The 20,802-nt window shown below is 38.2% G+C and overlaps 1 protein-coding gene across 3 annotated transcripts in view; it reads right to left on the bottom strand.

Moving 5' to 3' along the window:
* Positions 1–6,748: 6,748 nt before the first annotated feature.
* The window catches only part of LOC109042243 (glutamate receptor ionotropic, kainate 2), a 131,118-nt gene continuing 117,064 nt past the window's right edge, over positions 6,749–20,802 (bottom strand). For all 3 annotated transcript variants that reach the window (XM_072300350.1, XM_072300349.1, XM_072300348.1), the window contains 3 exons: positions 16,389–16,489; positions 14,683–14,838; positions 6,749–10,711 (listed from right to left, as the gene is read on the bottom strand). In XM_072300350.1, the coding sequence (XP_072156451.1) occupies positions 10,646–10,711; positions 14,683–14,838; positions 16,389–16,489 (323 nt within the window). In that variant the 3' untranslated portion in view covers positions 6,749–10,645. The remainder of the gene's footprint in view (positions 10,712–14,682; positions 14,839–16,388; positions 16,490–20,802) is intronic.

Below are 20,802 nucleotides of genomic sequence, written 5' to 3'. Positions count from 1 at the left end.
TCAGAGCGTGCCATAATTTGCACATGTATATGTGTGGAGATGAAGCAATGATGGGGATCGATCATTTCTTCAAAAACGCATTTGACTGGGACGTCATCCCATCGGGTGGCGGAAAAAGACAATCCATGGATCTCCTTCCGCGATTTGACTTGCTGAAGTAGCAAAAGTTCATCTTTACCTCCTGAGAAGATTATCGGTGGAGTAGGGGTCTAAAAACTGCTCAACGATAGTATAGTTCGAGTTCCGAATCGCAATGAGCCCACTCGTGTTTTTTTCCTATACTTTCATCGCATATAAATTTCTCTGATGTTTTTGTTTTATTCTCTCTGATTGAATATCGACGGTGAAACTACCAAACCACGTATCTCGGTTTGCGACGTCGCAGACTTCCTGCCATTCTTTATTTTTTAAATGAAAAACTACTTAAGATCCAGTCTTGAAAATTTCTGTGATTTTTCCGCTTTGTGCGGAGAAAATTCCGTGAAAATTTCAAGGAATGATATTGATTTGGTCTACTTCAAAAAAATAAAATGTGAGCGTAGATTTTTAAACACCGCAAACGAGATACGTGGTTTGGTAGTTTCACCGTCGATATTAGTAATCATATCATCATTTCATTTCCTTTCCCTTTCTGCAGCATCTGTGTCCATTTAAAATTATTATTTTAAAATGGCTTTCCCCTGTATCATGGGCGTAGCTAGGGAGGTCCAGGGGGAGGGCCTGCCCCCCCCCCCCCAGAAATCTCGTGCCCCCCCCAGAAAAGCGGGATCCTCCATTCCTCACCCCCCCCCCCCCGCTCTCTTCACCACGAGAGGTGGTCCCATGGCCCCTGCCTCCCCCCCCCCCGAGAAATTTCCTAGCTACGCCCCTGCCTAGTGTACTGCCTAGTGATGCCTCAAACGGAATCAACTGTTTTAATAACACTTCCGACTAAATCATGGGTTTTCCCAGGAAGGCAGCCTCTCGTCCCTCCCGGACTCTATTGTTGCCAGATAAGTTGCTTTTTTAGCACTTTTTCCAATTCAAATCCATGTAAAATATTCACATTTATCGCACAATCTGGCAACCTCTTGAGTGAAATAGAAAAAGGTAGAATCGCTGAAAGTCTGAATCCTTCGAAGTTTATGTTAATGATGATGATATTAATGATAACGACGGTGTAAGTCGGAAATCAAATAACTCGATTTTTGGCGGTTTTGAGTTAGCTGCAGAAATGAAGTGTAGTAGATGCCCTTTACCTGCTGTCAAAATATTTGGGAAGAATCGTGAACAGTTTAGGAGGGAAAATTAAAAGTTAGTGCGTCACGGAATCTTCAAACAACAAAAACATTGTTATTGTTTTAACATCAAACATCTAATCCGACGGATAACTGAGTAATCGTCCGCTTATTTTTATCTTCATTTCATTTTAATTCGTAATTTGACGGCGTAAGACCGCAATCATATAAGTATCTCGTTCACGGTGTCTGAAAACTTAAAGGAGAACCTCGACACATTTGACATCATTCCTTGCAGTTTATACAGACTTTTCTTCGCATAGAGAAAACAAGCAGTGAACTCCAACACAATGTGTTGATAAGGCGCGTCATTAACTCGCACATATCAAACCCTTTAGTTTTCATTTACAGAGATTTCAAAAAAAGGCAAGCAGCACAACAAGAGAATTCACGATCCAACACTGCAAGGTCAACGACGCACCTTGACGAGACCGTGTATTGTGAATCTAGAAAGCTATTCGAACAAATTTAAGTTTTTTGATCTGTCTCAAGCAAAATCTTATCAGATTCTTGAAGAAAAGTGCTACGGAAAAATTTAAGCGAAGAAAGGAAAAATTCTGTCGAACTCCTAGAAGGTAAAGTCGATTTAAAGGTATTTTGGGGCTAAAATACCAGAATCACCGGTATTATAAATCCCGTTATATTATTGAAAAGAAATTGACTCGATATAAATGCAATTGTATTAAATATGTCTTGATTTTGTTATTTTAAACGCCTTTTCATGCAAAGAAGCTCAACCATGTCCATGCTTTATTCATTCATGAATTGAATGTAAGCAATCCACATCCCGAAAATATACCGATTTGCCGTAAAAAATCGCAGAAACTTGATATACCAGGTCGATGTACCCACACCGAAAAAAATAATATGCTGTTTTAGCACCTAGGATGTTAAAAATGTGTCTGGTGATCCGGAGTTGTTGTCCTTACTGGCCTCGCAGTTAACTTTACATCCTGTGAATACAACTTTAACTCTGTAGGCAGTTAAGGCAGCATCTTGAGATCACCAGACACATTTTCAGCATCCTAGGTGCTAAAACAGCATATTATTTTTTTCGGTGCACTCTTTGAATTTACCAATCAATTTAGTGAGTACACGTATGTGAAAGTCAAAATGCTATAGTCATTTTGGGTGCATTCATTTTTCATGAAACAATTGTTAGTAATTTCAATCCCGAAAAACCATAAATTTTCCGTATAAAATCGAAAAAATCAAAATATGTCGACTCCCTGACGTGAAAATTAAATTCTACGTGTGAAAATACTTATGTATCGATACGCTGAACAGAATGCTCGCATCTCCTCGTAATTTACAAACCGTTCCTATACTCATCTCAAAATTTTTCTCAGAGCTTTGTGTTGTAATCAGCTTCCATTTAAACTCCGGTTTGATGGCCGAATCGGCTGCCCAAAAAGCAAGCCATTTTTGAAGGGCTCTATGAGAAATTCGTGATATTATCGGCTCTTAGGAAATCACCCCATGGGTAAAATTGCTGGTATAAATTTTCGAGTGCTTAAAATAATTGCATTCAAGAAACTAAGGCATTAAACTATGGAGTCAATTTCGTTTTAATAATATAACGGGATTTACTTGTCCTCAGGTCAAAACTCATACAAGGAAGCCCCGTGCAAGAGGCTAATTTTTTGTAATTTCACTCAATTTTTTCTCCTTTTTATAATTGAATTGCTTGTCACATTCTGAGGTCAATCATATTAAATTGTAATTTATACATTTCTTTTTTCCCCCTTCATTTTATTTTTTGTTTGGAGAAGTTTTGTTGATTTCTTCGGATTTCGAATACTATAACTTCTCTTCTATTTGGCCGATTTTTATGAATGAGACCTCTTTTAATTCGTGTTTTAACGGAGAGGAAGGAAAAAATTGCTAAAAACTCGCTAAACAATTTTTTTTTGAAAATTGGACGAATCCTAGCGTGACGGTGAAATGGTTAATGAAGCGTAAGTAATTGGGCGAGGGGCTGAGGATCGTCGCTTGGCGACCGTCATTAGCTATTGTTCGTCGAGACGCCGACGCAGTGAGCAGGAGCGTGGGGAAGAGAAGGGTAAGTGGATTCCTGTATGAGCCACGTTTAGCTAATGGTCTAATGAGTCTCGAGGCTCATCACAGATTGCACTTACACAGATTGCACTATCAGAGCACGAGTACCAACTTTTGAAAAGTATAACCGAGGTTACAGATCTGTCAAAGCAACGTTTTGAACAAAACGGAGGAGTTAAATTCTCATTCCGAGAGTGCCGACCTGCTCAGCCATCCTCGAATCAATTCGCTTGATTCTTCTTATATATGCATATTTTAAATCAGCGCGTCGCATTCTTAGGCTTTTTTTAAAAAAACCAAGTAACGTAGACTCTTGGTATTCACTGCACATAAACTAGAGACCCCCAGAATGAGAAACAACTTTAAATCATAATTATTGATGGATAAATAAACTTTTTACACGCTTTGGAAAATCTCAGAAGTTCGCGGTAGTCACTTTTCGGTAAGGAACTAAGGGACTCGGTTATTGTATCGAGCAGGGTTCGAAACGATCGCAAAGGCGGTATACTACGTATACGCGCCAATGGTCTAATGAGTCTCGAGGCTCATCACAGATTGCACTTACACAGATTGCACTATCAGAGCACGAGTACCAACTTTTGAAAAGTATAACCGAGGTTACAGATCTGTCAAAGCAACGTTTTGAACAAAACGGAGGAGTTAAATTCTCATTCCGAGAGTGCCGACCTGCTCAGCCATCCTCGAATCAATTCGCTTGATTCTTCTTATATATGCATATTTTAAATCAGCGCGTCGCATTCTTAGGCTTTTTTTAAAAAAACCAAGTAACGTAGACTCTTGGTATTCACTGCACATAAACTAGAGACCCCCAGAATGAGAAACAACTTTAAATCATAATTATTGATGGATAAATAAACTTTTTACACGCTTTGGAAAATCTCAGAAGTTCGCGGTAGTCACTTTTCGGTAAGGAACTAAGGGACTCGGTTATTGTATCGAGCAGGGTTCGAAACGATCGCAAAGGCGGTATACTACGTATACGCGCCAAAAACTCACGGCAGTTTCAAAGAATTGCCGTTGAGTAGTTCTCCGTTTAAAAAATGAAGTATGACAGGAAGTCTGCCTCTGCGACGTCGTAAACCGAGTTATGTGATTGCCGACTTAGGTACGCCGCGCCGTCGAATTGTTTTCCGATGTCATTCTTAAGATTCGCTACCAATTAAAGTTTGTTAAAAGGAACTTTAAGTTACTTTTAAAGTGAGAGGAGTCTTATTCGGTCTTTATTTAGTAAAAATCGGCAAAGAATAGGTTTGAATCAGTTATTCGCCAATACCACGTATCTCGGAATTCAGTGTTGGACCTTAGTTCCACAAACACATAACTCGGTTTTTCGGTCATTTCTCCTGACAGACGCGAATACTATTCAAAATGATGATAGAGTCTTATGAAGCATCTTATTCTTGCTGTCTCTAAGAATTATTTCTCCTCTACCTTCAAAGATGAGGAATGTAGAGAGTTTTTTCCCCTCTCCTGAAAAATCGTGTTTTCCGAGTTATGTGATCGCCGGACCACCCTAGGTCAGGTGCTCCAACAAGAATCGATTATCTAGCATAGGTGAAAATGGTCGAAATCCGGTGTTGCCAAATCGCTGGATCCGCCTCTGATTCCTTGATAAATAATTTTATGAGTGTTTTTTACACTACTTTAGTCTTGAACATATTATTTCACCTTCTCACCGAACTACTCCCCTATACTTAAGTAAGTCAGTCAGAAACGTCAAACAGGGCATAGTTGATAAAACAATTCAAACATTTATAAAAATCTGCATCACTTGAAATTTTTTTCTCCAGAATTAAGACGTCTTTAAAAAATAATTCCGTGTATTACATGACTTATAACCATATTTAAAGGAGGAAAACTCGCTATTTGATGTTTCAGAAGAATGATCCGGTGTAAAGAGCATTTACTCTATTGGCTCAGTTTGATTAGTATATAAGGTATTGGAATAAAATGCTCTTTTATGCAAGGTGGGCGCCGCACCGGTTGCATACTACAACTGAACGCAATGAATATCATTTTGTGCACGTCTAAACGCCTTCATTTTCAAGGTGGACTCAAAGCATTTCATTCGATGCAGTCATATCTGAGGCATAATCAAGACATAATGTGCAAAAGGGATACGCTTTCCCAACCGACTGAATTATTTGTACCGTGACTTCATAGTAACCTAAGAGACTATTACACCCATTTTGAGATGAAAACAAGGGTCACCTCTTAACAAGCTTGACAAAATTTGCAGCTAGCTCGAGTTGGCGCATTGGCGACATCGCATAACGACGGTGAAACTACCAAACCACGTGTCTCGGTTTGCGACGTCGCAGACTTCCTGTCATACTTTATTTTTTAAATGAAAAACTACTTAACATCCAGTCTTGAAAATTTCTGTGATTTCTCCTCTTTGTGCGGAGAAAATTCCGTGAAAATTTCAAGGAATGATATTGATTTGGTCTACTTCAAAAAAATAAAATGTGAGCGTAGATTTTTAAACACCGCAAACGAGATACGTGGTTTGGTAGTTTCACCGTCGATAAGTGGTATACCATGTACATGCACAGGAAAATCAACGTCAAAACGGGTGTTTTAAGCATCATTCAGTTTTCACTCCAACATCCATCACAAGTGTTCAGTATGTTCAATATCGATGGTGAAACACCTAAACCACGTATTTCATTCGCTGCGCGCAAACATCTCCGCTGGTATTTTATTTTTTTATGGAAAAACAAATCAACGTCATACTTTGACATTTTTTTCAAAATTTGCTTTGGGAAGAGTAGGAAAATTATCGACATTTTTAAGAGTTGACGATGAGTAGTTTTCCAATTAAAAAATAAAGTATGAAATGAAGTCTGCAACGTCGCAAAACCGGGATGCGGAGGCTGGTAGTTTCACCGCCGATATTTAATGTAGCTTGATAAAGAAGAATTTTCCTTTAATGCACTTACATTATCCACACGTAAAAAATTACCCACCCGGGAATTTCCCCGGCGTTTTGGATAATTTTTTGTTCAAATCGAGGAAAATCTGTGAACTGTTTTAAAGCGAACGAGATGAATGAACAGAAAATGTTTCGAAGGAAAATGTATGTACTTTCAAGTAATCAACTTCAGCATCATTACATTACTTGCGTCAATGTTCTAGATTCTGATATTAAAGTAAAAAAAAAATATCTTCATATTTTCACCTCTGTCAGAAGGTTATATTGATTTTTTGCTTCAACCCGAAGCATTTTTTTTTTTAATCAGTTCGAATATCTCCAACATCCTACTCATCCATACTTTAGCGTCCGTCGCACGACCTCTGTCGCTGCAACAAATGTGGTGTCAGGCTTGGGGTTGAATAATTGCATATAAGCTACAAACAAGGAGGCATACAAAATAATGAACGCGACCTAATTCCAATTTTAATGTATGAAATAAATTTATTTATTCATTTATTCTTTAAATAAGAAAGGCAAAATCTAAAACCCACATTAGATTTTGGTCACAATGCATTTCCGGTACCCAATGCTTTGCAAGTACTAAAAACAAGTTATTATGTACAAATTCAAATAATTTACAAACAAGTGTCCGTTAGGAGCGATTGAATGAGATTGTTAAAATTGCGGAGCAAGACATTAACGTGAAGTCCATATCTTTCATCAACAATTGATTACTATTATAAGTTCTCGTTTTATATGAGCCACATACTCACATTCAATAAATCTGTCTTGTATATCGACGGTGCAAGTCAGCAATCACATAACTCGTTTGCGGTGTCTGAAAATCTCCGCAATTATGTTATTTTTTTAAAGGAGAACAAATGGACGTGATTCCTTGAAGTTTTTGCAGAATTTTCCTTGCACATAGAAGAAAAATCACGGCAGTTTTAAAGAATTACCGTTGAGTAGTTTTCCGTTTAACAAATAAAGTATGACAGGAAGTCTGCGACGTCGCAAACCGAGTTATGTGATTGCCGACTTTCACCGTCGATATTTAATTTTTACCCCCTTCTGTTTTCCAAAGATAAAATCTAAGGCATAACACAAGAAATACCCCCTTAAAACAGATATACAAATACTATGCATCTATAAATTTTCCTCAATTTCAATGAGGCGAAGACGGAAAAATATTCAGTTCTCAAAAACAAATTTCAATCACGTTATTGATTTTTAACACTGATGTTTCCTATCTTTGAGTAAAACGTAAGCACTTTTCCATTTTCTCGCAAAAATCATTTGATCAGATTTAAAAAAATGGTAGTCAAATAAAGTTTTCGCAATTAATATCTCAAAAATCAAAAAAGAGTCAACAAAATCAACAGTAACATCATATAATTACATTAACTACGAGTTGCTATAGAGTTTTCTCGAGAAAAACGAGAGATAATAACAAAACATGTGGAACAACTGTACATTTTTCTTTTTTATCTATTTAATCCTAAAACACTTTCCAGAAAATGCCAGGGCTTCTAAGCTTACCACATGCAAATAATAGTCTTTTAACCATCATTACCTCATCAATGAGAAAAAATATATTCAGGATAGTAAATACACTAGAAACCAGCAAGGAAATGATTCAACGGTTTGATGGCAATAGCTATATCTACGTTTTCAAAGCGAGCATAGTATGCGGCAGTTTGGTCACCAAAGATTTCATTTCATTTAGAATAATGGAAACTTAACAAATGATTGAATGGTATTCATCTCAAATGAAAATTCAAAACGCGCCTTGTTAAATATTATTTTTAGGAGATATAATAATGTTTTGATCTTGGGCCTGATATATTTTTTCATGAGGTTGTTTCTAAGTATATTTTAAAGGAATAGTTCAGACAAGTGGCACTGATAGCTAAAGTCGAGAAATGCGTGTCGTCATTATAATGTTTGAAAAAGTCCTATTAAGTTCTATATAAAAAGAAGAAAAAAACAAGAAACTTGATTAAACTATATCCTTGAAATTACGTGTGAATTTATTTTGTGGTAAATCAATCTGCACGCACAAAATGTTGAAAAACGTTGGTTATATTCCTTCTTGAGAAAGTAAATCATGACCTGGACTTTTGCAGCTCCACCATGTTTGAGGTCATGCATTTTTCGACTTTAAACGCGGATCACGCACTGCAACTTTTGCTGAATCTGGAGTTGGATATGTCGGCGCTCAGCATTCTTGATTTCTTTATTTTGCACTGTTTTATTTATCAAATCCACACTATTTTTATTCAAATCGCTCGTAAAAACTGATACCTGTTGAATCTCGATGTCATCGATCACTGTAAAAATTGCGCAGGTCGAGCGATGGATCTCTCGGCAAAGTATGAATGAAAGCACTATACGCAACAGCTTTGTCCTTCAAACTTTCTCGAAAAAATCGAACAGTACAATGAGAAGTATGGAAATGAACTCCTAAACAATGAATAAGTATTTACTATTGAATGGCAATCAAATGGCAAACTTACAAAAACGTCGTCATTTGTATAATCAAAATTCTGTTTGATCTGTATTAAAGATATTTGCTATTAATATCTCATTTAGGCGTCAAATTCCGAATTTCTCGTTAAATCACGGGCTGTTTAGACGTACCGTCCGTCTCAGGTTTGGAGGCCGGAAGTTCCGGACACTGGAGTCGTTGCGTCAACTACTCCAGAATCAGTGACCAGATAGAGCTGCTACACCTGGAGCTTTCGGCCTCTGGGCCAGAAACGGACGGTAGGTCTATATAGCCTGCAACAAGACGGCGACTTTCACAGCTGGAGTTTTTTTTCGATGCAATTTTGAAGAGAGAATACATGACGGTGCTTTCTGGATCAGACATTTGCAAGTAACCCATTTTCATGTTGAGTACTCAAAAACTCATCGGTGACGCCCAAGGCTCGAAAAGTTGCAGAGTTTGATCATCCGAGCTTTAGTAATTTACTTACAGAGCCCATCAAGTATTCCAGAACAGGAATAAAAACAAAAACAAAAAATTCGACAGAATAAAACTTCTAAAATTCCAAAATCCTTAAAAATCACAGTTCCATTTTTGTCGCTAGCCGCATATCAAGGCTAAGGTGCAAATGCAATACCACGTAACTCCATTATGATGTTTCGAAATATACGTTCCCATTTTTTCGAGGAGAAACAGGCCGTCTTCATACCTTGAAATTTACATATGTAGAATATCCTCTTGACAGAGAAGAAAACTTAAGGTAGTTTTCAAGAATTTACGTTGACTTGCTCTCCTGGGAATAAATAAAGGTTTATCGGAAGTTTGAAACGTCGTAATCGGGAATACGTGGTTTCGTACTTCACGCCAACTTCACATGCTGAAAATGATAGCTGGGAATGGAAGAAACTGATGCATCGTTAAGTGGTGCCCTGGGGCCGAATTTTGTCGGCTTTTTCACACGAAGTGCAACAGCAATCGACGAGTTCAAACCGCACCACCGGCCAATCAGAAGCGCTAAGCCGGACGACTTCAGTGCCGTCGAGACCCGTCCCAAGTATATTTAAGTACGATGGAAGGACCGACAAAATTTGGCCCCTGAAGAGTGGGCTACAATGGCATGGTTACACGCTCAAATTTCCGTCAAATTCCGATCAAAATGATGACAAAGATGGCGGTCGAGAGTTATTTAGATTGCTGAGTAAAATTAATTAAAACAACGTGTTGATTGAAATAAGCACGGTAGTGTGGAAATCAGATGAAGGATGAGCCCCACAGTTCCATCATCTACCATCAAATTTCTGCGGCCTGCAAAAATTTGATGGTAGATGTTAGATGTTTGTGTTAATTAGATGTTAGATGGTGCGCACTAGTCACCATTTGATCGGAAATTGATGGGAATTTGAGCGTGTAACCAGCACATGAGACATAACTTTCAGCAATCGATGAGATCGGGGCTAATCACTAATCAGTCATCATTTCACTTCTGTTCATAAAATGACGGCCTGAGTTGTAAAGTTACTCATTATACTGTAAAAAGTTGTAAATTTGTAAAAAAAAATCGTATCATTTTTTGTACAAAGCGAACAGGAGCTAAATATGGGTTCCCAAGGTCAACTGGCGACACCGATGACCCATATTTAGGACTCCATTTTCAGCGTGTGAAGTCGGCTCCAGCCAATGATATTCTGCGAGGATTTCCGCGCAGAGGTCGCAATCCTGCGGCACCGCGGACTTCAGACTCGGTTGATAAAATATTTACGATGCGGGTGAAACCGCGAGCCGTTATCATGACTCATCGTTGAATCTGAAACAGATGAAATGAGTCGGAATCTGATCAGAGCCCAGCGGTGAATCCTCGCCCCGCGACGGGGGGAGGGGCAGGGGCTAGATGTCCGGCTCGTAGCTCAGCGAAGTTTTTTTCATCTCCACCATCGGCATTATCGCCGTTTCCTGCAACAACAACAACGACAAACTTCAATCCTCAGGCGATGCGATCGGGTAGTCGGATGCACGCTTCGCTAACGCATATTTCACGCTTATGTTAGGCGAATTTACGCGAGTGGATTCGGTTGAGTTTTTGACTTACTGCCAACCGCCGCGCAGTGAGTCGAGTCAATAGGAGAGGTCGGACAATATTTGGAAACTTTAAACGCTTATAACTCCTTTTATACAAAACTTTGAGGTTCTAAAAGTCGTTCTATTGATTTTTTTGTGAATTTTTATTTCAGAATCACCCCTTAAATTTAAAATCTGACGGAATAAACATTAAAATTTGCAGTTTTAGTCAAAAATCGTACGTCCGACCTCGCTGATTGAGTCGATCCACTGTGCGCAGTTATAAGAAAATGAAATTTTCTTCGGACGGCGCACAGTGGATCGAGTCAGTAGGAGAGGTCGGACAAAATTTGGAAACTGTAAACGCTTATAACTCCGTTTATACAAAACTTTGAGGTTCTAAAAGTGGCTCCATTGGTTTTCTGGTAATATTTCCTTTCAGAAACATTCCTTAAATTTAAAATCCGACGGAATAAACATCAAAATTTGCAGTTGTAGTCAAAAATTGTATGTCCGACTTATCTGATTGATTCGATCCACTGTGCGCAATTATAACAAAATGGAATTCTCTCCGGGCGACGGTGCTCCTACAACATTTTGTCGCTTGGCTGACAAAGGGGCGTAACTACACATTGAGATGAGCCCGGGAAATCATTGAGTTAAATGGACGATAGGGCTCATCGCGAAATGCAGTTACGCCTTTATGTCAGGAGGGCGACGATTTGAACAGATTATTTTCTAAATCACGTAAGCGTCAATCTCTATTTTGGTGGTAGAGGGGTTGTTTTTTCTCTGTTTTCTCTTGTGTATAATCAATCGTGCCTGCTTTCAAAATAGCCTCCTAAAAGAGCATACATTTTTTTGAATTCGAAGATTGTCAACAAGCTGAATAAAACGGGCTTTCTTGTATTGCTTGCAATCGAAAGTTTGGCGCTTACGTGATTTGGAAAATAATCATTGAGGCCCCGTGTTATTTCCAAAGGGTCCCAGGAAGTGGGCATCAGGCGGATAAGCCAGAGACAACTTTCAAAACTAGAAGGTGCCAATCGGCTCTCGATTTGTACTGTGGCTCTTGGTTTTTTTTTTGACTTTGCTTCGATTGTTGGTGGGTTTTGCCCAAAGGTATATGAGGAAATCTAACTTGAATAAATGAACAATATCATAAACTATAGTTATCAATCTTTTTTTACTACTACTACTCACTTACGATTTTAAGTGCTCTCCAATTCTTTGGAGTAAACTGCAAAAATGTATGCTTCAAAATTTTTGAAATCACGTGCAAACAATTAGAACTATCTGTAATAGTTTGCGAAATATTTTGCTCATTTAGGTTAGGGTTCTAACGAATCTCTCTCTGCCATCGGTAACCAACAGCCCAACAGCGGCGATTTTGTAAGTTGGCAACAATCTTGTTCCTCCATTAAATCCAAAATATCGATTTTTGAATCATCGGAAATGATCGATTTACCAAGAATCGATTTTTTTACATACATTCGTATGGAGGAAAAACAGTCTTAACTCTCAAGAATCGCCACTGGTGAACGAGGTAAAAGTGCCTACCGATGCAATCTCTTGAAAATATACCATACGAAATGAGTCAGTCGTGCGTTATTCAGGGATTTTTTTACTTGTCTGACGTGATTTTAGTGTAATTTTACCATTGGTAAGTCTATCTAATTACATTGAATCTCTTATGTACCCCATTCTGTTATGACTACACAGGTCCTTGAACTTTCCGAGATGAATTATCCCGCGTATTTCGAACAGTTTAACTTCGTCTCATAGTTTCAAATTGATTTTTAATGAGCAAAAAGTACTCCATGTGAGCAAAAACAAGGTTGCATGAGGGCAGTTTTGAAATGAACCTCTGTGTCGTTTTCCACGGGAACCATTTAAAAATCACATTAATTCCTGTGGTTGACATTCACGGCATGTCTAGCTGAACGAAGACAGAATGACACTACTTTTTCTTCTAAAGCACTAACGGTCTGGAAATTTCTCCGGTTTTTTTTTCAAGCTGCGATGAAAATTCTGAGAAATTTTTAAAAGGTCCGACGGCTGTTTCATCGGAGAACAAAGTGTTGAGTGAAACGTTGGCAAAGCACTCGTGCCCTTTTAATTGTTAGGGGGCAATTTAGATCATTAAAATATATTTTGACTTTTTTTGGAAAAAGTTACGTAATCCCAACTCTTTATGCTGTCAGTTCTGTCAGTCTCGAAAAAAACGATGCTTGAAAATTTTTGTAGAGTAAAGACTAAGGGGAGGGGCTTTCTGACTGCAGCGGCGCCAGTATTAACCTTTGACGGTATTTGACGGAGTAAAAAACAGGCCCCCTTAATTCGCGCAATTTATTCTGACGGCATTTTTTACTTTCTCGCTCCCCTCACCGGTAGAGGAGGTATTGTCACCGCCCCCCCCTCCCAAGAAAAAAATTGCAATTTCATCATATCTAGGCGTTTTGACGTGCTTGGAGTCATAAAAACTATATAAACTTGAAAAAAATTCTGCCCGTCCGTCCGTCGTACCAGTTTTCTGTGCACATTCATACCTTAAAATGTTTTTTTCTTTTTTTCAATTTCATTCAAAATTTGCATGGAGGACCGTATCGATGGTCTCCTTATGCACGTCAAGTGAGTTTTGGGCAGGCCAAAATTTAGAGGGGGGGAGGGGGGGCTAGGGGCAAACCATAATTTTTTTCTTCTTCTTCGTGCTTGTGCTGTTAATTTGATATACTTTGATATATTACGTTTCAGTGTGGGCGTTTGCATCCAAGACTTCGCTGATAAATGAAGCGTGGAAATTCAAAACCTAGTGACCGCTAGCAAGTGTTGATAACATTGCGGTGCTGTTACTCTCATTTAACACAAATTCTATACCCTGAGGGTAACGTTTCTTGTCATATAAGTGCGACTTTATAACTTAGGCAGAATTCCTGAATAAAATGTCCATACACTGTGAAAAAGTCTATTGGATCCAGACTTTCAAAAATTTTACAAGGAAAAATACTCTTGATCCAATCAGATTTCTGCTTGAATGGAGAGCGAAGACTCATAATTTAATGAGATTTACTTTTGTTTTTTTTAATGCCCATTTTTTATGTCGCACTTTTTAAGAGTCTGTACACTGAAAAAAAATTCTCGGCGTTTTTACCAAGGTCCGTTGGTACCTTTACCATCTCACTTTTTTTTACCAATTATTGGTCATTTTACCAAGACAGATTAGTAAGCTTACCTAAAAACCGGTATATTTACTGTTTTTTTCAGGTAAGAATACCACTTTTATTCGTAATCAATTCCCGGTAACTTTGCCATTTTATCTCGGTAATTCTACCACAGTCGATAAAAAGTATTGGCGTCTTTACCAAGGTCCAGTAAAATTACTGAGAAAGTTCAATAATTTTTCGGATTTCTCGGTAAAATTACCAATTCTATACATGGTAATTTTACCAAGAAAAAACGGGGATCAAATAGAACACTGAATTCTTGGTAATTTCACCCTTTTCTTAGTAAATACACCGAGATTTTTTTTCAGTGTACTCTGGATCCAGTTTTATCCCCGTGTAAAATTGATAAATTCAAGTTATTTTACTGGAAATGACACCGGGCGCACTCTCAGCAACACCTAATGTCGCTTACCAAGTTTTCAATTTCCACTCTTCACATTCTGAAGTCAATACCCGAAAGGGTTCAATGCGGGGACTATATGTTTGGTTTTCATGCGACGATGCCATTGTGAGCCGAGTCTTTGTCGGGGGACGGGGAGCCGAGTTTGTGTTGGTGTTTGACAAACAATCGGGATTCGGAGCAAACAGGGAAACGGAGACGAGTCGCGGGCGGAGGCGAAGGAGCGAAAGGGTGAGACTCACCCCGTTGAGGTGGAGGGGTAGCTCGAGGGCGGCAGGCACGTAGGTGGTGGCGGGGGAACAGCGGGTGCAGCTCCGTTTGAGGGCCGGCCGCTGTCGCGAACCGTGGCACCGCACCGCGAACCGCAGCTCTTCCGCCATTTCTGAACACAGCGATTGCTGGAAACGAAAATTGAAATTAACTCGCTTGTGTGATTACATGGGTTTCAACATTTACCAAAAATACAATTAACAAAAAAAGCCTCAATTGGACGGAGTTAAAGAGAAAGGAACCAAGCCACATCGGGATCGAACCGAGAAAAAGAGGTTTAAAAATTGGCTCCTCCATAAGACTCAATGTAAAAGATAAACTTCAAATTCAATTTCTGCAAAATTTGCTCCAACAAAAACTTTGAATTTTTGGCGATAGATAGTAGTGCAGTGGTTGAGTTCAAAACACTCATAACTCAATTTTTTCCAAAATGTGGGTTGGTTCCTTTCTGCTTAACTCAGTCCAATTTGAAATTGATCGGATTTTTTAAAGAGCCATTCCGCGTTCCAATTTCAAAAATTAAACATTTCTGTTCGTATTGGTCAGATAGACAAATCAGGCATTTTTCTTCAAGGTGATTCCTCCACAGTTGTAAACTAACATCGATGTTGGCTGGGTTCATTACTTTATCAGGTGTTTTTGACTTGTGTGTTCTACTTACTTTTTAGTCTTCGGTCCTGATTTTTCTGTTAAAACACGACTATGATCATTTCGGGCCTTTCCGGTCCATCATCAGGTTGAACATGTAGCAATCGCGAAAACGCGAACTTGCCGAGAAAAATAAGAGCTCGAGCGGATTGATAGTCGCGCGCTGATAACGCAGTAACGTATTTATTTTTGTTTTTATTTTTCTCGATAAGTTCGCGTTTTCGCGATTGCTACATGTTCGACCTGAAGATGGACCGGAAAGGCCCGAAATGATCATAGTCGTGTTTTAACAGAAAAATCAGGACCGAAGACTAAAAAGTAAGTAGAACACACAACACATCGATGTGGTGAAAAACTTTTTGCTAAATTACGAGTTTTGCTTCAATTTTTGTGTAGAAGCAGAGAGGGAACAGTGTGTAACTATTCTTCAGCATTCTTTTGGTGAAAAATATTTTACGGAAACCCTAAATTAAAGCCAAATGAGACGAAACGCGAAATATCGCATTCGATTGGTGCCAATCGAACTGTATGTAACATAAGGTGGTAAAATGTTGCTGGGTCTACACTTTTTTGCGGGGAAAGCAAGGCAAAAAGAGAGCTCAAACATTTTTGAATCTATTGGAAATTATTCAGCTTTTTGATCTTGCTCTCCTTGCAAAATAGTGTAGACCCGGCACTAATTTACCATTTTGTTTTATGTACGAGTAAATTTATATTTTAAGATATTTGATCATGTTAATATTTATCTTAATAATCAAAAATTATTACTCATGGCAAAATGGTCAAAAATTAGTATGTACACACGTTGAAGTTCTGAGTATTTTTTTCATTTTCTGCTCAAATTTTCGTTAAAATTCTGCTACATTGGTTTAAAACCTATCCAAAAAGGTTTGATGCCCATTTTTGAAAATCCTAATACTCGTTTCTTTGGAAAACTACCAGAATTGCAGCTGTTAGATAATGAACCAGTGCAGGTAGTCTGAGCTATATTTCAACGGAAAATAAAGGGAGAAAAAAAATCGATACTTACGCGGTCTGTCTGAGCATTTTTTTTCGAGTTCCAACAGAACTCTAAAATGGCAACTAATATTGCCAACGCTAATCCACAGAGGAGGACGACAAAAACTCCCCCTAAAAACAGCAAAGAGAGTGAAAATATAAATTACCTTGGTGCAGCGGCTAATCAATGCCTAAAAATAAAACAATTCAAAAAGAAGTGAAAAAAAAAAAGTTCCATATAAATCTTTGAGTTTGTTATAACTGTTTTCGGGAATAACGCAAAAATACACGGCGTTATTGCCAATCACTGTGATTTTGATGGAGGAAGGCAGGTTTCAAACTTTTCGTTATTAGGAGCTAATCCTATTTTCTGAGGATTCTCGATGACAAATAACAAAACATATGCACTCTTTAATGTAGTAGTATTACTTCAAATTGATTTTTTGAAACTAATAAGTGCCGAAAATTGTGTTAGAACCTCGTCGATGCAAACTTGCAGACATTCTCTGTAATAAAATTAAAATAAAAAAAATAAAGATACATTTTTTTTTGTCTTAGAGCGTAGCATAATTCAAAATCATCTTTAAACTGATTACATTTTAGTAATTAAACTCATGGACGACTTTTTTTTATAGAGATTGTTCTTCAATATTGTATAACTTTCTCGAATTATTAGCAAAATTGAGGCAATAGGATTACATTGTCAGACTTCGTATCGTCTTCAACTCAAATAAAAAATGTACCAGCATGGCAACATGGTTTCTTGAGTTATCATTGTGCTTATGCATGTGGCTTTCAATTCAACGGTGAAAAGACAGCCTGTAATTGAAATGTACCTTGGGAAAATTCCGGACACATCCGCGAACTTGCATTTAAGAGAGGAGCTTAAAACGTTTTCTAGTGGCGCGGGGGAAATTTCGCAATCCACAGTGGGCACCAACTTGGTTTTCAGGGACAAAAAATAAGTTTGAAGGAACTGTCATGAAAATTAAATAAGTAAATGTCAAGTACGGTGACTCCATCGACATGTTTTTATTTATTCCTATCACAAACCCATGAGAATTTTAGCAGCAGTCACTCAAAAGCGCCAAGACTACGGTTTAGCACAAACAACCTTTTTGTGCTCCAGAGTAAATACCGCTAGGGACAAGTTTATTCCCTCCTTTTATTTTAATATTTAAACTGTTCAAGTTAAATTTCCACAATTCTTTGTTTTTACTTACATTTATTTATAATAGACAGTGGCGAGGCGTGAATGATCGATTGTCGATATCTCGCCATTTGAAGCTATGGTAAAGAATCGATTATTAAGGTGTCCGCTGCAAACACCCTGTTTATTGATCCTTTTTCATTGGTTTAAATGGCATAGCAATCGATACATCGCAAAGCACGCCACGCCGCGCCACTGATAATAGATGCCGTAGCCGGAGCTGGCTTCGATTTTGTGATGGAGGTTGGGAGTCACTAAAAAACTGAACGATCTTATACCCTTCAGCGAAAATCCGATATTAATTAGGGTGTTTAAGATTTCTAAAATTCTTAGAAATTGGCTTGGTTTTAGGCCCCCCCTTTTTTTTAAATAAAAGCACATACGAGTACTAAACGTAGAATAGCATCTGTGACGGAATCAGACAAGGCTACACGATGTGACGACCAACTTTTTTTTTCAAAACCGTTTCCGCGCACAATCATAGAGATTTTTAGTTTCACAAACCATTGCTGATAACGTTTTTGCAAACTGTGGTATCTAGTGACGCTGAAAAGCGATGATCCTCGATCAACTCACTCGAATCCCGAGGTTTGTAAGGGTAAACACTTCTACACGCAAAGAAAACATCTCTTGAGCACTAATAGCGGCATCCAGGTGCTGTGATCAAGCAAGTCAGAGCGCCTTCGATTTTGTGGGTATGCAATTAGGTCATCCCAAGAGCACGAATAGTTGTATTCACGTGTTGCCATTTAAAATGCCGCAGCGCCTTCAATTTTTACTGTCTTTTCTTATGTTTCATATTGTTAGTTCATATCGCCTGTGATAACAAAATACGTTAATTCTTACGACATTGCACTTCCATATTGTTGTTGCAGAAATGAGGAATACTTCAAGTATTTAGTAAAATTGTACATAATGCTCATGTATAAGGTCAGAGGCTGGTTTTTGTGGCGATCAATCTAATTTTATTTGAATCTTAATTTTTTGTAATTTCCCATTTCATTTTCATTTTTTTTTCACTCTCGTTTAAATTACTTGAACAAATGAAAACATATTGTCTTAAAATCTTACGTGCGCGATAGCGTTGTGGAACTTGCGGTATTGTCTTTGACAAACGTGTGTGCAGAGTTATATGCTCCCAAATTTTGCGAAGACGTTTAGGCACTCCAATATCTAATGATCACTTAGATTATTGTTTACGCGAAAAAGGCATGATAATCAAAGTTAGGAATTTAGAAATTTCCAAAATGAGTGCTCATTTTATTTTTCAGAACTGTCATTTTGGCACATTCCCGCATATTCAGCACACCAACTCACACAGTCTACAGTCTTAAATCGAAACATCATTGGGTACTAATGAAAAATACTGCCGCGGTAAGGAAGAACACCGCATGAGCCTTCAAACGTTGCCGTATTTCCCTCGCCAAAAAAAGAATTTTCCGGGAAAATTGCGAATATTTTCCTTCAATTTTTCTGACAATTTTGATCACAGTCTAATCTAAAATACCCGACAATTTCAAGGGAAAATATGCATAACTTTCTTCAAAAATACATGTTTTATCCGGGGAAATTTTGCAAGTCTCGAATGTTAATACGGCGTTCTCCCTTAGCACGGCAGAACAGGAGCATAGAATTTCTAGCTGTACCGGCCAAAATTTTTGGAATACCCTAGTGTGCGCCGAGCGCTTGAAAACACTTAACTCGTGCCGAGAAAACTGCATTAAGTGTTTTTGTGGCTCGCCTTCGGAGCCATTCAGCTTGATGACTTGAATTTTGACCGTTTACAGACTCGATGGGACGGGTTTTTCGGAGCGCGCCGGACGATAAAAAATGGTTAATGTCTGGAGAACAATAAAAGGGACGCTGCGGATTATGAAGGGGGAAGGAGCGTTTATCGCTCATCTCGGGGGTGTGAATTGCGCCCGTTAACATTACAGTAACGCTATCTACCGAGCGAAAGGGCCAAGTTGCCGAAAACGCTCATTTTTTGACGTTCTTATCTCCGGGGGGGGGGGGGGTGTCTCGTTGGGGGTCCATGTTGGAGTCTTCGGGTTCATTGTGATACGTGAGGTGCTCAGGGAATATAGACCTTCTACTTCCTGCTAAACGTTACGTTGAATACAAGTAAAAATTATGGATAACATCGCTATTGAGTGCAGTGCATACTAAGCATGACGTTGAAGAGTTTTCTAAGATGTTTGCAATTCGTATAATGATGTAGTGTGTTTGACCCTAAGTTCTTATTTGTGTAATCTCAATGTCGATTCTCTGATTTTAAGGGATGAAGATACTTTGGTCCCAACTGGAATGTCTCAAATGCTGCTGTGATGATATAGATTTTCTTTCGATATATTTTTAATGGATAATAAAGACACAAAAAAATCCTCAATTGTTGCTCACTGGTACACAATACCATTCTATACGACTACAACGATATGTTTCAGAGTCCTAAAGAAAAGTGAATTTGGAAGCGAAAATATGATAATTTAGGTGAGTTATTTCTGAATCACTCGGCACAAAAACATGAAAAAAATATTTTAAAAAAGGAACTGAAAAAAAGAACAACTCACCAAAAATATTTTGTTGAACGATGACCTTAATGAGAATAATTCCACTGAAAAACAATGAAAAACTTCCTGTCTTTCCCATTCATTGATTAACACTCAATATTTCATGTTGATGTTACTAGGGCATCCGATTTATATGAAACCGGATTTTTTCCGGCAAATATTGAAAAATAAATGTTTGTTTCATGTGATTGAACCTTTCTTTTCCTTAATATTTTATTATATTTTGTTTTCTTTTAGACTAGAGTCATAGTTACTATTCAGTCACAAGGAAAGCTGTTAATTTTCATGGCTTTCTCTCTAAAATGTTCGTCCTAAAATTTTGAGTGAACCATCATGAATTATTGTGTCGGTCTCACTGTCACCCTCTCTGATGGTCTATTCACCACACGACCCCATGCACGCTGCTACAGAAAAATATCCTACAACGACTCAGATGTTGCCGCCTTTAACCTGATAAAATTTGATTTTTCCGAACAAATTGTATAAGTTCCTCTGTGGAATGGACCACTAGACAAGGTACGAATTCAAGCATTCTGATACATGTTTCTCAACCAAAATTTTACGTAGGACATGATTTGCGCAACGAAAATGATTGAAATTGACGCCTAGTGCGACCGAGAAAAAAAAACATCTTAGTGCTCAGTTTGCGTATTTCGAGCTTGCGT

The sequence above is a fragment of the Bemisia tabaci genome, chromosome 5 (assembly GCF_918797505.1).
Source record: "Bemisia tabaci chromosome 5, PGI_BMITA_v3".
Lineage (NCBI taxonomy): Eukaryota > Metazoa > Arthropoda > Insecta > Hemiptera > Aleyrodidae > Bemisia > Bemisia tabaci.
The sequence above is the reverse complement of the archived record's forward strand: the minus strand, read 5'-3'. Positions and strand labels throughout refer to the sequence as shown.